General features: G+C 40.8%; 1 protein-coding gene across 1 annotated transcript in view; it reads left to right on the top strand.

The window, feature by feature from the left end:
* Positions 1-1,606: 1,606 nt before the first annotated feature.
* The window catches only part of myo10 (myosin X), a 326,310-nt gene continuing 310,332 nt past the window's right edge, over positions 1,607-17,584 (top strand). The window contains exon 1 of the mRNA XM_045206170.1: positions 1,607-1,969. Within this exon, the coding sequence (XP_045062105.1) occupies positions 1,949-1,969 (21 nt within the window). The 5' untranslated portion in view covers positions 1,607-1,948. The remainder of the gene's footprint in view (positions 1,970-17,584) is intronic.

Below are 17,584 nucleotides of genomic sequence, written 5' to 3'. Positions count from 1 at the left end.
CTAGAACAGATAGATCTCCAATAAGGACATGCTGCATTTTTTCACTTTTAATGTATGACTGTATGATCCTAATTCTGTCTATCTTTTTCTGTTTCTCCTTCAACAAAAATGAAATATTAGCCTGTTAGCCCCCTTGTTATTAGTTAGCTTTCCTTCATTGTTTGCTGTAAAAGATATCAGAGAAAATATTGTTTTTAATGCTGCATTTTTCACTTTTAATGTATGACTGTATGATCCTAATTCTGTCTATCTTTTTCTGTTTCTCCTTCAACAAAAATGAAATATTAGCCTGTTAGCCCCCATGTTATTAGTTAGTTTTCCTTCATAATAATAATAATAATAATAATAATAATAATATGCCATTTAGCAGACGCTTTTATCCAAAGCGACTTACAGTCATGCGTGCATACATTTTTGTGTATGGGTGGTCCCGGGGATCGAACCCACTACCTTGGCGTTACAAGCGCCGTGCTCTACCAGTTTTTAATTAAATCAACAACACCTTTCTCGAATATTCAAACGGAAGGAAGTGGTAATAATTAATCTTTCTGTTATTGAAGTCACTGTTCACAAATTTGTGGAATTTCTTGGAAGTCATTTCAAAAACTGCGTATTGGATAATGCTTATTTGAAAACCTATTTTTGCAAGACAACTAGCGAACAGTGGCGGCGCCATCTGGTAACCATTTAGGGAATGGAATTCTCAGCTGAGATCCCAAATGTTATTCAGGAATATTGACAGAGAAAAGAGGAGGGGAAAAACTCACTTTAACATGCATTGGCCAATCAAAACCTAATATAGACACAACTATAATACAGTAGGGATCATGTTTTAAGATTGTGATGTTTCTAGCTGAGGATAGCTGAAAGGCACAAGAGTTATTAGCCTCTCACTTTTCCAGAGGAAATGCAATTCTTATCATATCTAAAGCATTCCTTTAAAACAAATGCTTCCTTGATATAAACAGCGTGGGACATTGCAGGAACTCATCACTGGCAGTTATCAATGAACTGACCAATGGCAGGCACCAATGGGCGTTTCCTGATATCAATGGACTGACCAATGGCAGGCATCAATGGGCGTTTCCTGATATCAAGGAAAGGCCACATCAAGAAACGCCCCAAATCGTGGTCTGCAATTACACAATATTACAACGTCCTACTGGGCACATACTTCAATTCAATGTTGATTCAACATAATTTCATTGAAATCACGTGGAAACAATGGTCATTCAAGCGGTGTGTGCCCAGTGGGGTAGGCCTATGTCAGTTTCATAAGATGATTGTGAGCTGCACACTCCATTATTTGATTACACGCGATGGAATACATGTTTTGTTCATATGCCTATTGCCTACTGATATAGAAACTCAATTGATATAGACTGTTACTTTTTCAGACTTGTTTTCTTTCACACTGTTTGAGAAGCTCCAGCGGCAGTCCGCAGTCAGGTTTCAAATGTTAGGCTACTTTGGACTGCAGGCGGGGTAAGAGAGGCAATCCTGGGATGAGAGTTACTTTACCATTCAAACCAGTGCTGGGTGGAGCTACAGTATCTACGGATGGAGTCACTCCAAACTTGGCTCGCCAGTCGCCACAAATACTTTACTTAAGCAAGTTGGACTATTTACCAATGTGTGTATGACCGGCAGACAAAGTGTCCAGGCGAACAGCATTTGATCTCCCTCAATACTGAGTCCCGTTTTTCTCCAATAGCGGAGGACTGTTTTTTTTTAAATATTTTAAATGACATATGGTGATTGTGCTGGAGATGTAATCTATGAAACAAAGGCAGAAGAATTGATTCCCTTTCTCCCTGTACCGAGAACTATTGGAAGAGATGTATTTCTGATCATGGACTAAAGAAGATGCCTTTGCCCTGTACATCAAAACACATGTTTTGGATGCGCGATTTGCATACAGAGATCTTTGTGGATTAATTTAAGGAAGATGGATAATTTTTTCACGGTGGTAAGTTAGCTATTAAAACTTTGTTCTAATAAAAACGCATAATTGAGTTACAAGTTGGTTATAACAAGTCTGTAGTAAGAATGATATTTAAAGAAAGTGATGGGAAACAACTTTAAAGTTGTTGTGTTTTGCTGAAGTTGATGCCATGTAGCCTATAGGCAATAGACTTGTACGCGCTCGAAGGAATACAAATGAATAGCAATTTGCCTTATTTCTGTAACATCGTTCCTTATATTGCAATAATGTGAGCGAGTTCATCCGACAGTGGGTCGGTAACGCTAGCTCATAGATTTAGGCTGTGTCAAATGCTTCTGGATAAAACAGGGTTTGGACCTTTTCCAAGTAGAACTCTGGCATTTCCGTACCTTCGTTTTTTCATGTTTCCTCCAAGAAGACGTCCTGCGAAAGCTAATAATAGAAGCAATAGAATATGGTTCAACCTACACCACTTGAGTAAAGGGAAACTGTAATTAGCCGACAATTGCCACTTGTTGATTTGACAATAGGCATGCCTATTTATAGCCTATAGAAAACCCACACACTATGATCCTCATTACTAAGCCCACTACTGTAAAGGCTTGTTATTACAGTTTAATAATGTTCATTAAAGAACTGATAATGCTTTATACCTTTCAATATTTTCAGTAATGTTATCCCCCAGTTGCTATTAGCTAAATGCTTTATATTTATCCTCTTCATAAAAACAGAGATATTACATGGTATAAAACATGGGATAAAACACAAAATGCTTGTAAATTTAACTTGCACAGAAAATAATCCAGTGTTAAATCAACACTGATGGTGTTAAAATCAACACTGGTCCAGTGTCTATACTGGTCCATAGCCCCGGGAAGATGTTTTGAGTAGGGGGTGCTGAGTACAGGGGTTTGAAAAAAATCTCCTTTATTTGTATTTTTGTATTTATTAGGGATCCCCATTAGCTGCTGTCAAGGCAGCAGCTACTCTTCCTGGGGTCCAAACTTATTAAAACACTTACATTACATATAAAACAAAATATAAAACAGTACATCATATAACATTATAACACCACTACATATCTACAATGCAAAATGTTTAATACCACCATACAACAGTATGCGTGTGTCTATACCTTTGTGTGTGTCTCTTCACAGTCCCTGTTGTTCCATAAGGTGTATTTTTACCTGTTTTTTAAAAATCTGATTCTACTGCTTGCATCAGTTACCTGATGTGGAATAGAGTTCCATGTAGTCATGGCTCTATGTAGTACTGTGCGCCTCCCATAGTCTGTTCTGGACTTGGGGACTGTGAAGAGACCTCTGGTGGCATGTCTTGTGGGGTATGCATGGGTGTCCGACAGCTCGGTACATTCAGCTTGTCAACACCTCTTACAAAAACAAGCAGTGATGAAGTCAATCTCTCTTCCACTCTGAGCCAGGAGAGATTGACATGCATGTTATTAATGTTAGTTCTCTGTGTACTTTTAAGGGCCATCCGTGCTGCCCTGTTCTGAGCCAACTGCAATTTTCCCAAGTCCCTCTTTGTGGCCCCTGACCACACTACTGAACAGTAGTCTAGGTGCGACAAAACTAGGGCCTGTAGGACCTGCCTTGTTGAAAGTGTTGTTAAGAAGGCAGAGCAGCGTTTAATTTTGAACATACTTCTCCCCATCTTAGCTACTGTTGTATCAATATGCTTTGACCATTACAGTTTACAATCCAGGGTTACTCCAAGCAGTTTAGTCACCTCAACTTATTCATTACGAGATGTAGTTGAGGTTTAGGGTTTAGTGAGTGATTTGACCCAAAAACAATGCTTTTAGTTTAGGAAATATTTAGGACTAACTTATTCCTTGCCACCCATTCTGAAACTAACTGCAACTCTTTATTCAGTGTAGCGCTACCACCCATGACTGTATTTGGTAGTAATAGAGACATGGTTGTTGCATTCATCCATTTTCAGTCTGGTGGCCTTCACCTAAGTGAATATGTTATAATTAAAATTACATTAAATTAAGTATTTGATGAGGCTAATACAGTGGCCTGAAACTCGTGGTTTTCAGGGCTGCGAGTCACATTATGATGGCTTGCAAAGTGATGTGTAATTCCTATTGGAATCCAGGCAGAGTGAGGATATCCAACATTGTTATTCACCCGCAGCCTACATTCAGAATGACTGCCAGGTTGAAAAGGCTAAGATATGAGACTACCTAAACCATCTAAAATGGAAAAACCATTTCCAAGTAACAGATTGGATTAGTTTAGAAACATTTATGTTAGTTATATTTGAGTATCATATCATTAATTAATCAATCAATGTACATGCAAAAACATAGATATTGAAACAAACAATTCTAAAACACAACCTGCAATAGAGCATGCTGGGAAATATGATAATAATGGCGTGGTTTTGGTTTAACACGGGTTATTAACACCAACACTGAGGTTCTTTTTGACTAATGAGTGTTAATTTAACACTTAAAGAGTTAACACCAAAAAATGTATGTTGAAAAATCAACACTAGGTAAGACTGGCCAATTTGCTGTGTGTGAGTCAGGGAAATACTGTGTCGAAACCACAGTGTACACACAATAGTGGTATTTTTTATGATCCCCATTAGCCGCTGCAAAAGCATCAGCTACTCATCCTGGGGTCCACAATGACAGTTGATCTGTGAAACCTGTATGAGGAAGAGAACACCACTCCCTCTTGATGATGCAGGTTTGGCGCCACCTGAGAAAGTGTTGATGTTTGAGTCACACCTGAATGTCACTTTGCCCCAAGCGGTTATTGCACCACCACCTACAGTTGGGAAAGTTGACTTCACCATCTAGCTATCATTACGTATGATGTGTTTGTTTATTGGCGTCGGTGTGGCTGAATATTTGTTTGCTTCAAAACCCATTTCCCCCTCAGGTAGAAAAAGCATGATAATTACCATAACCAACCAAAGTAGGCAAACAAGTAGAAGCAACAGTAAGTTGATATCCTGGTTGCATGACAACAGGACGATCGCCAAGGATCTAGAAACTCTGAAAAACAGTGAATATTTCTCATTGCCAGAAGCAGGCAGGCTCACACATAGTAGTCTCAAATATCGGCCTGCCTGCCTTTATATCTCTCAGTTAATCTCTGCATGAAACAAAGCCCCCAGTCTTTAAGGAAAAGGGCATTTGACAAGGAAGTAAACTTGCTTCCAACCAACAAAGGTTGTGCAGAAAATGTAGATTAGATAATTTCCCCCTTGATAGTAGTTAAAGGTAGATACATATAGATATATCCTTTTCGGTCATGATATTCATTTATTGCAAAAGTCAAAGCACTGACTGGCTTCAAGGTTGAGTGCTTATTCATTTAGGGTGATAGACGGCACTCAACACTGGCCATTGTATTGTAAATTGCAATCGATTGGTAAGATAAGTAGGTTTTCCTGTAGACTCCCATGGCCCACTTTTAGTAGCCTACAACCTTATCCAGTGGCCAGTCGGTCTTGACACAGCAGAGTCAGACGGTTCAATGTCTATCAGCACTATCGGTTGAATGGGCTTGTGTTTATTTTAACTGCTGTGTTGTGGGCAGACTTGTTTCAAGGTAGCTCGGGCAGACTTCACTTTCCACCTACTTTGTCTTCAGAAAATATTCCTACCCCATGATTTATTCCACATTTTGTTGTGTTACAGCCTGAATACAAAATTGATTCAAATGGATTAAACACAATACCCCATCATGACAAAGTGAAAACATGTTTTTAGAAATGTTAGCAAATTTATTGAAAATTTTATACAGAAATATTGCATTTACATAAGTATTTACACCCCTGAGTCAATGCATGTTATATTACCTTTGGCAGCGATAACATCTGTGTGTCTTTCTGGGTAAGTCTCTAATAGCTTTGCACAGCTGGATTGTACAATATTTGCCCATTATTCTTTTAAAAATTCTTCAAGATCTGTCAAATTGGTTGTTGATCATTGCAAGATAACCATTTTCAAGTCTTTCCAATCAGATTTAAGTCAAAACTGTAAATCGACCGCAAAGGAACATTCAATGTGTTCTTGCTAAGCAGCTCCAGTGTAGATTTGGCCTTGTGATTTAGCTTATTGTCCTGCTGAAAGGTCATCTCCCAGTGTCTGGTGGATAGCAGACTGAACCAGTTTTTCCTCTAGCATTTTGCGTGTGCTTAGCTCCATTCCGTTTATTTTTTGTCCTGAAAAACTCCCCAGTGATGCAGCCACCACTATGCTTGAAAATATGGAGAGTGGTACTCAGTAATGTGTTGTATTGGATTTTCCACAAACATAATACTTTCTATTCAGGACAAAAAGTTTATTGCTTTGCCACATTTTTTACAGTATTACTTTAGTGCCTTGTTGCAAATAGGATGCAATATTTTATTCCGTACAGGCTTCCTTCTTTTCACTTTGTCAATTAGGTTAGTATTGTGGAGTAACTACAATGTTGTTCCATCCTTCATTTTCTCCTATCACAGCCATTAAACGCTGTAACTGTTTTAAAGTCACCATTGGCCTCATGGTGTAATCCCTGAGCGGTTTCCTTCCTCTCTGGCAACTGTATCTTTGTAGTGACTGGGTGTATTGATACGCCATCCAAAGTGTAATTAATAACTTCACCATGCTCAAAGGGATATTCAATGTCTGTGAGTCCATGCAACTTATTATGTGACTTGTTAAGCGCATTTTATTTATGCTTGCCATAACAAAGGGGTTGAATACTTATTGACTCAAGACATTTCAGCTTTGAATTTTTTATAAATGTGTAAAAATGTCAAAAAACATAATTGCACTTTAACATTATGGGGTAGTGTGTGTAGGCCAGTGACACATACAAATTAATCTATTTTAAATTCAGGCTGTAACTAAATAAAATGGGGAAAAAGTGAATGCATTGTATCAGGTCCAAGGCTACCTGATGTGTCACTAATGACATTAGCACATTACTGGTAGAAGTTGCCCCCTAGTGCAGATCTGGGATCCACTACGCTTATTTCCCCTATGCAAATCTGAAGCTGAAGAATTCAAACTGTGAGAAAGTAAAACTGACTCCAGGCCAGCACTGAGGGACAACTTTATTCTACACTTGTGGCAGGTCTGTGGGACTGAGTGCTGACATGGTCAATGGCCATTTGAATAATGGAAGCATTTTTTGATAGATATGTCTCATAGAAGAGAACAATTGAAACCCCCAGGAGAGGTAAGACAGTGTCAACACACTTCACTAAAGAGGGTTTAATTCATATCATTTTATTGGTATAACTATTTTGCGAGGGTACTTCTTGTAAAGTTGCTGATTAAACGATCATCAGTGATCATTTAAAGAAAATCTCAAACACCTGATATACTCTTTCAACGCACCAGTCACTAGATGTCACAACTTATTGAGGACACTGTGAACTAACTGTATCATGAGCAAAACATGTTGAGCCTCTGTGAATACAACCTCATGAATTCATTATTGAATACCTCTGCTTTGCCGGCTACTCCCATAGTCCCTCGACTGTCTGCATTTCTCATTAAGGGCATCAAATATAATAGCCTAATCATGATGTTAATAGTGTTACCACAATAAACACAGTCTACATACCCACATTATACTGAAACGCTCTAATGATGAATTCAAAGCAGCAGTGCTGTGTTAGATGTTGAAGTTCCTCTCACTCTTTCTTCCGGCTTCTTCAAGGGTTGAAACATGACACCTGTGAAACGGCTAGATGGAATTTAACGATCTTGCAGATTTATCATTTTGTGCTCAGCTGCCTTCTTTGTCTTCTACCCAATGCTGTTACCGTGTATTCCTGTTCTTACTGAACATTTGCTTAGTCTGAAGCTTCATTATGTGGACAATTGTTGAGATTAATTACAAGTTAATAAACTGGATACTAGACTAAAAGCCATAAAAGTGAATATTTGGGAACACTTAACTTGACGGGTACCTACACACCTACTTATGTACTTCATAACACATTTATAAACCATACATACCAGCATAAGCAACAACTGCAAGGCAAAAATGGCACAACATAACAAAAATATAAACTTGGTTAACTGGTTGTTGGCACAAATTCACATAAGCATGTATGAAACTGCTAATGAATGTGGTATGTATGGGTTATTAATGTGTGATGAAGTAGGCACCCTTCAAGTAAAGTTTTGAAAGTCAGGACATGAGATCTGGTGGAGCACGTATACATTGTGTATTTATTCCTTGTGTTCTTTTTTTCTAAAATGTTTAGAAGGGCCTGTAAGTAAGCATTTCACTGTTAGACATACACCGTCTAGATGCTATAGAGATCTACAGCTGTTGTTTATGAAGCATGTGGCACATAAAATGTGATTTGATTTAGATCTCAAGTCCTGACATTCAAAACTTGACTTGAAGGGTGCCTACTTAAAACATTCATAACCCATACATAGTAACCTCAGTTTCTGTGACATCTCTAAAAGTGAATACAAGTCTCATGAAGTTGGCCTTTGAATATTTGTAAAACCTGAAACAAAAACAAGGATCTTGTCTTAGCACACTTTTAGGAGGGTTGTATCGTATTTCGCCCTTCATTTAAGTGCATGTAACCCTACCAAATTAAATGAAAAATCAGTGAGCCAGCCAGTCAGTCAAGTTTCTCCTGAAAAATGGCTGCTGGATCGTTTAACTTTTTTTCACACCACTCTTGAAATAATACCTACTCAAGGAGGCAGATACTTTTGGATCGAAGCCAGAACAGTCTGCAATGTATCTCGAAGCGGTTTCTCCGCCCTGAACAGACAGAGTGTAAGGTCACAGAGCAACTGTGACGGTGAGAAATTAAATAAGATCCAATCCTGCATTTCCTATGTACAGATTGAACCGACTGTTTACATACCCATGGGCTTTATACACTTTTGGCCACAATCTGCTCCCTTTTGGAGACGGCCCCCAAACATCCCAAATACAAAAATCATTGTCCACAAAATTCCTTAAAGTCTTTTAACTTTTCGATTGCTAGGTTAATCCCTGCTTCAAACATCACGATACAGCTCAGTATGTAGATCTTTATAGCATCTAGACAGTGCATGTCTTCACCTCGCTGCTAACTGTAAGGATATACACACTGAGCCACAGTGTGTTTCTGCTTACCATGTCAAGGTGTAAATTAGTGTGGAATATAAACCACTTTTACCCACACTCTTCAGTGCGAATGAATGAGTTTGAGAAAAACAATCTGTATCGTGTTCATTAGGGTCAGGCAATGGAAAACGTTGAAAAACGTTTTGCAATGTTAAACAAAAATGTGTGTTTCTTATTGGACAATTTCAGGTCGTCCCTCCCTGTTTCAGTGCATTTTCTTCCATTTGGTGCTCAATGAAAAAAGGCCCAATTTCCTGCCTGATTGCTGGTAACATTCCGTATGGCTCTGAAACATCTTACCTCTACCTTCCTCCTGCTTGACTCCATATGTGCGCTTGTATACAGGCCATGGTTGTGTTCCATCACTTCATAATTCATACAATTTACTACTTTTGTTTCCTTTTGACCTCTTTACATGTTTTTGCTTCACCAATTTTTTTGAGGTTTTTGCGATCAGTGGTGCAACGTTTTTGATTTATGATATTAGTTTTGCTTCTTGTATGAAAATACAGTTCTGCAGTCTGTTGTCTTTAGTACAGAATGCTGAGGATACCCAGTGGGCACAGACTTCAATTCAATGTCTATTCCATTTTGGGTCAATGTAATTTCATTGAAATTACGTGGAATGAATGTTGATTCAACCAGTGGGTAGTCACTCACCATGTTTTTTTTATGTCATTTCCCATTTGAAAAAAATGAAAAACTTTTGAGCATAAAATACATACGCAATATATCAAAATCATCAGGAGAAATAGAAAATGGCTTCCTGACACTAATCCCAATGGCTCCTGTTGGGTCAGTGATCCAGACAGTCTAGCTGGTAAATTAAAAAACAACATAAAAGTGTCTCAAATATTCGGTAAGAGCTACTGAACAAAGAAAAGCCTGATGCATTTTAACCTTGCTTTTACAAGTTCCGGTTTTGCCAACTGCTTTTATCGTTCATCGTTCTGAGCAGATATGAGGTGTGATTAAAGTACTTGTGAATGTTTTAATTGGTTTCTAGTTTCTACCTAGTTCTATCTATCAACTGCCCTTCTTACTTTTTCTATAGAGAGAGAAACTCACTATGTGAGATCATGTGGGAGTTGTAAGATGGTTTCATATGATGGACAAAAGCTAGTTTGTCTGGACATTCTGTTTGGTTATTTCTTTGTTATTATCTCCTTGCCATGCAATCCTATTACTGTGGAGGAGCCACTGTACTTTTCCACTAAGAGCCTACTCAACTGCTTAATGATTCAACAGTGCTTGCCTGTGCAATTACATTTTTTTAATACACTCTATTGGGAAAGCATTTAATGTTAAGTTCTAAAGGCTTAAAGGCATACTTCGGGATTTTTGCAATGAAGCCCTTTATCTACTTCCCCAGAGTCAGATGAACTCATGGATACCATTTTTATGTTCAGATAGTGAGAGAGTATTGCAGTGGGAAAGATAGAGGTTGTGTCAAAAGGTGTAAGGCCGGATTTGAACCTATGCCAAATCAAATCAAATCACATTTTATTTGTCACATACACATGTTTAGCAGATGTTATTGCGGGTGTAGCTAAATGCTTGTGTTTCTAGCTCCAACAGTGCAGTATATCTAACAATTCACAACAATACACAACCTAAAAGTAAAATAATGGAATTAAGGAATATATAAATATTAGAAATATTAGGATGAGCAATGTCGGAGTGGCATAGACTAAAATACAGTAGAATAGAATACAGTATATACATATGAGATGAGTAAAGCAAAAATATGTAAACATTATTAGAGTGACTAGTGTTCCATTATTAAAGTGGCCAGTGATTTCAAGTCTATGTATATGGGGCAGCAGCCTCTAAGGTGCAGGGTTACGTAACCGGGTGGAAGCCGCCTAGTGATGGCTATTTAACAGTCTGATGGCCTTGAGATAGAAGCTGTTTTTCAGTCTCTCGGTCCCAGCTTTGATGCACCTGTACTGACCTCGCCTTCTGGATGATAGCGGGATGAACAGGCAGTGGCTCGGGTGGTTGTTGTCCTTGATTGTCTTTTTGGCCTTCCTGTGACATCGGGTGCTGTAGGTGTCCTGGAGGGCAGGTAGTTTGCCCCCGGTGATGCGTTGGGCAGACCGCACCACCCTCTGGAGAGCCCTGCGGTTGCGGGCGGTGCAGTTGCCGTACCAGGCGGTGATACAGCCCGACAGGATGACCCTCAATTGTGCATCTGTAAAAGTTTGTGAGGGTTTTAGGTGCCAAGCCAAATTTCTTCAGCCTCCTGAGGTTGAAGAGGCGCTGTTGCGCCTTCTTCACCACACTGTCTGTGTGGGTGAACCCTTTCAGATTGTCAGTGATGTGTACGGCAAGGAACTTTAAGCTTTCCACCTGCTCCACAGCGGTCCCGTCGATGTGGATAGGGGCGTGCTCCCTCTGCTGTTTCCTGAAGTCCACGATCAGCTCCTTTGTTTTGTCGACATTGAGGAAGAGGTTATTTTCCTGGCACCACACTCCCAGGGCCTTCACTTTCTCTCTGTAGGCTGTCTCGTCATTGTTGGTAATCAGGACTACTACTGTTGTGTCGTCTGCAAACTTGATGATTGAGTTGGAGGCGTGTGTGGCCACACAGTCATGGGTGGACAGGGATTACAGGAGGGGGCTGAGCACGAACCCTTGTGGGGCCCCTGTGTTGAGGATCAGTGAAATGGAGGTGTTGTTTCCTACCTTCACCACTTGGGGGCGGCCCGTCAGGAAGTCCAGGACCCAGTTGCACAGGGCGGGGTTCAGACCCAGTGCCCTGAGCTTAATGATGAGCTTGGAGGGTACTATGGTGTTGAATGCTGAGCTATAGTCAATGAACAGCATTCTTACATAGGTATTCCTATTGTCCAGATGGGATAGGGCAGTGTGCAGTGCGATGGCGATTGCATCATCTGTGGATCTATTAGGACGGTAAGCAAATTGAAGTGGGTCTAGGGTGTCAGGTAAGGTAGAGGTGATATGATCCTTAACTAGCCTCTCAAAGCACTTCATTATGACAGAAGTGAGTGCTACGGGGCGATAGTCATTTAGTTGAGTTACCTTTGCTTTCTTGGGTACAGGAACAATGGTGGACATCTTTAACTAAGTGGGGACAGCAGACTGGGATAGGGAGAGATTGAATATGTCCGTAAACACTCCATTCAGCTGGTCTGCGCAAGCTCTGAGGACGTGGCTAGGGATGCCATCTGGGCCGGCAGCCTTGCGAGGGTTAATACGCTTAAATGTCTTACTCACATCGGCCACGGAGAAGGAGAGCCCACAGTCCTTGGTAGCGGGCCGTGTCGGTGGCACTGTGTTATCCTCAAAGCGTGCGAAGAAGGTGTTTAGCTTGTCCGGAAGCAAGATGTCGGTGTCCGCGACGTGGCTGGTTTTCCCTTTGTAGTCCGTGATTGTCTGTAGACCCTGCCACATACGTCTCGTGTCTGAGCGTTGAATTGCGACTCCACTTTGTCTCTATTCTGATGTTTTGCCTGTTTGATTGCCTTATGGAGGGAATAACTACACTGTTTGTATTCGGCCATATTCCCAGTCACCTTGCCATGGTTAAATGCAGTGGTTCACACTTTCAGTTTCTGGTTATGGTAGGTTTTAATAGTCACAGTGGTTATAACATCTCCTATACACATCCTAATAAACTCATTCACCGTATCCGTGTATTCGTCAATGTTATTCTCGGAGGCTTCCCGGAACATATCCCAGTTTGCGTGATCAAACCAATCTTAAAGCGTGGATTCCAATTGGTCAGACCAGCGTTGAATAGTCCTTAGCATGGGTACTTTCTTTTTGAGTTTCTGCCTATAGGAAGGGAGGAGCAAAATAAAGTAGTGATCAGATTTGCCTAAGGGAGGGCGGGGGAGGGCCTTGTAGGCATCCCGGAAGTTGGAGTAGCAGTGGTCGAGTGTTTTAGCAATAGTACAACAGTCAATGTGTTGATAGAACTTTGGTAGCATTTTCCTCAAATTTGCTTTGTTAAAATCCCCAGCTACAATAAATACGGCCTCAGGATATGTGGTTTCCAGTTTGCATAAAGTCCAGTGAGATTCTTTGAGGGCCGTCGTGGTATCGACTTGAGGGAGAATATACACGGCTGTGACAATAACCGAAGAGAATTCTCTTGGGAGGTAATACGGTCGGCATTTCATTGTGAGGTATTCTAGGTAGGGTGAACAAAGGACTTGAGTTCCTGTATGTTATCACAATCACACCATAAGTGGTTAATCCAGCTGGCTGTATGGACAAAGACAGTACAGTGGCTTGCGAAAGTATTCTCCCCCTTGGCATTTTTCCTATTTTGTTGCCTTACAACCTGGAATTAAAATTGATTTTTTGGGGGTTGGTATCATTTGATTTACACAACATGCCTACCACTTTCAAGATGCAAAATATTTCTTATTGTGAAACAAACAAGAAATAAGAAAACTTGAGCTTGCAAAGTCAATACTTTGTAGAGTCACCATTTGCAGCAATTACAGCTGCTAGTCTCTTGGGGTATGTCTCTATAAGCTTGGCACGTCTAGCCACTGGGATTTTTGCTTAGGGTCATTGTCCTGCTGGAAGGTGAACCTCCATCCCAGTCTCAAATCTCTGGAAGACTGAAACAGGTTTCCCTCAAGAATTTCCATGTATTTAGCACCATCCATCATTCCTTCAATTCTGACCAGTTTCCCAGTCCCTGCCGGTGAAAAACATCCCCACAGCATGATGCTGCCACCACCATGGATCATCTTGGGGTGATGAGAGGTGTTGGGTTTGCACAAGACATAGCGTTTTCCTTGATGGCCAAAAAGCACAATTTTAGTCTCATCTGACCAGAATACCTTCTTCCATACAGTGAGGGAAAAAAGTATTTGATCCCCTGCTGATTTTGTACGTTTGCCCACTGACAAAGACGTGATCAGTCTATAATTTTAATGGTAGGTTTATTTGAACAGTGAGAGACAGAATAACAACAAAAAAATCCAGAAAAACGCATGTCAAAAATGTTATAAATTGATTTGCATTTTAATGAGGGAAATAAGTATTTGACCACCTCTCAATCAGAAAGATTTCTGGCTCCCAGGTGTCTTTTATACAGGTAACGAGCTGAGATTAGGAGCACACTCTTAAAGGGAGTGCTCCTAATCTCAGTTTGTTACCTGTATAAAAGACACCTGTCCACAGAAGCAATCCATCAATCAGATTCCAAACTCTCCACCATGGCCAAGACCAAAGAGCTCTCCAAGGATGTCAGGGACAAGATTGTAGACCTACGCAAGGCTGGAATGGGCTACATGACCATCACCAAGCAGCTTGGTGAGAAGGTGACAACAGTTGGTGCGATTATTCGCAAATGGAAGAAACACAAAATAACTGTCAATCTCCCTCGGCCTGGGGCTCCATGCAAGATCTCACCTCGTGGAGTTGCAATGATCATGAGAACGGTGAGGAATCAGCCCAGAACTACAAGGGAGGATCTTGTCAATGATCTCAAGGCAGCTGGGACCATAGTCACCAAGAAAACAATTGGTAATACACTACGCCGTGAAGGACTAAAATCCTGCAGCGCCCACAAGGTCCCCCTGCTCAAGAAAGCACATATACATGCCTGTCTGAAGTTTGCCAATGAACATCTGAATGATTCAGAGGAGAACTGGGTGAAAGTGTTGTGGTCAGATGAGACCAAAATGGAGCTCTTTGGCATCAACTCAACTCGCCGTGTTTGGAGGAGGAGGAATGCTACCTATGACCCCAAGAACACCATCCCCACCGTCAAACATGGAGGTGGAAACATTATGCTTTAGGGGTGTTTTTCTGCTAAGGGGACAGGACAACTTCACTGCATCAAAGGGACGATGGACGGGGCCATGTATCGTCAAATCTTGGGTGAGAACCTCCTTCCCTCAGCCAGGGCATTGAAAATGGGTCGTGGATGGGTATTCCAGAATGACAATGACCCAAAACACATGGCCAAGTCAACAAAGGAGTGGCTCAAGAAGAAGCACATTAAGGTCCTGGAGTGGCCTAGGCATTCTCCAGACCTTAATCCCATTGAAAATCTGTGGAGGGAGCTGAAGGTTTGAGTTGCCAAACGTCAGCCTTGAAACCTTAATGACTTGGAGAAGATCTGCAAAGAGGAGTGGGACAAAATCCCTCCTGAGATGTGTGCAAACTTGGTGGCCAACTACAAGAAACGTCTGACCTCTGTGATTGCCAACAAGGGTTTTGCCACCAAGTACTAAGTCATGTTTTGCAGAAGGGCCAAATACTTATTTCCCTCATTAAAATGCAAATCAATTTATAACATTTTTGACATGCGTTGTTCTGGATTTTTTTGTTGTTATTCTGTCTCTCACGGTTCAAATAAATCTACCATTAAAATTATAGACTGATCATTTCTTTGTCAGTGGGCAAACGTACAAAATCAGCAGGGGATCAAATACTTTTTTCCCTCACTGTATGTTGGGGGAGTCTCCCACATGGCTTTTGGCGAACATCAAACGTGTTTGCTTATTTTTTTCTTTACGCAATTGCTTTTTTCTGGCCACTCTTCCGTAAAGCCCAGCTCTGTGGATTGTACGGCTTAAAGTGGTCCTATGGACAGATACTCCAATCTCCGCTGTGGAGCTTTGCAGCTCCTTCAGGGTTATCTTTGGTCTCTTTGTTGCCTCTCTATTTAATGCCCTCCTTGCCTGGTCCGTGAGTTTTGGTGGGCGGGTTGTGGTGCCATATTCTTTCCATTTTTTAATAATGGATTCAATGGTGCTCCGTGGGATGTTCAAAGTTTCTGATATTTTTTTATAACCCAACCCAGATCTGTACTTCTCCACAACTTTGTCCCTGACCTGTTTGGAGAACTCCTTGGTCTTCATGGTGCCGCTTGCTTGGTGGTGCCCCTTGCTTAATGGTGTTGCAGACTCTGGGGCCTTTCAGAACAGGTGTATGTATGCTGAGATCATGTGACAGATCATGTGACACTTAGATTGCACAAAGGTGGACTTTATTTAACTAATTATGTGACTTCTGAAGGTAATTGGTTGCACCAGATCTTATTTAGGGGCTTCATAGCAAAGGGGGTGAATACATATGCACGCACCACTTTTCCGTTATTAATTTATTAGAATTTTTTGAAACAAGTTGTTTTTTTCATTTCACTTCACCAATTTGGACTATTTTGTGTTTGTCCATAACGCCAAGGGGGATGAATACTTTTGCAAGGCACTGCATATCCAGAGAGAGCCATGTTTTAATGAAACAGAGTATGTTACAATCCCTGATGTCTCACTGGAAGGAGATTCTCGCCCTGAGCTCATCTACTTTATTATCCAGAGACTGAACATTAGTGAGTAATATACTCGGAAGCGGTGGATGGTGTGCGCTCCTCCTGAGTCGGACTAGAAGTCCACTCCGAATACCTCTTCTCCGCCGGCGGTGTTTTAGATCAGCCTCTGGAATCAGTTAAATTGCCCTGGGGGGTACAAACAAAGGATCCAATTCGGAAAGTCGTGTTCCCGGTCGTAATGCTGGTGAGTTACTGCCGCTCTGATATCCAAAAGTTATTTCTGGCTGTATGTAATAACACAAAACATTTCCTGGGCTAATAATGTAATAAATAACACACAAAAAAACAAATACTGCAAAATTGCTTAGGAGCTAGAAGCAGAGCTGGCATGTCTGTCAGCACCATTTCCTCTGCAGATGTGTGCCAGAGGCTTCAGCATTACCGCCAAACCAGCCAGGCCACATGATTCTTGTTCTTTTTCAGTTCTATTTGCTGTGTGAGCTCCCTGATCAATGCCATACATTGTGGTTTGAATGTCTTGGTAAGTACAAGGCAATTAATAATTGATTCACTCTTTCCAAAAGGCAAAGACTTTGTAATGGCTTCTGTTCCAACGTTTTAATTAGCCAAAATACAGGTAGGTTCCAACTCATACCCAAAATGTCCATATCTTCCAATAAAACAACTTGAGAGATTTCTTTATTGCAATTATCACACATTTATTACTCACATTCCTAACGTTAGCCACAACAAATTGGAATTTGTGTAATGTACACAAATGGGTTATAAAGAAATCAAATTGTGTAATACACACGAAATGCGTTGTGAAGAAAATCATGTAATACTTTTTTGTGTGACTGTCAATTATTTTGAATAAGTAATTTGTGTCATTTCACAAAAAGCTGTGATAGTGTGTTTGAGAGGGTTGGCCTACCTCCCGTTTTTTTCTCATCGCTGACTGAACAAACAGCGTTGAGACTAAATAAACAGCTTGGATCTCTCCATCTTCGGTCCTGCCTAATGCCATAGTTCAATGTAACAGATAACAGTGCCTTGAGTATAAGAAGGGTGACTGTTGTTACCACTAGAAGAAATCCAGAAAGGGAAGCCGGTATTTACATTGCCCCCCTTCTCCTGCATTTGCCCTCCTCCGCTACAACTTTGCAAAACTGTGGATGTCCGCGCCAGGGGACCACAGCTGGCCAACACATGGCAACACTGGCCTCAGCTGCCAGCCTGTAATATACAAAC

The sequence above is a fragment of the Coregonus clupeaformis genome, chromosome 21, assembly GCF_020615455.1.
Source record: "Coregonus clupeaformis isolate EN_2021a chromosome 21, ASM2061545v1, whole genome shotgun sequence".
Taxonomy (NCBI): domain Eukaryota; kingdom Metazoa; phylum Chordata; class Actinopteri; order Salmoniformes; family Salmonidae; genus Coregonus; species Coregonus clupeaformis.
Note: the sequence above shows the minus strand (reverse complement) of the source record. Positions and strands in the feature narration are given on the sequence as shown.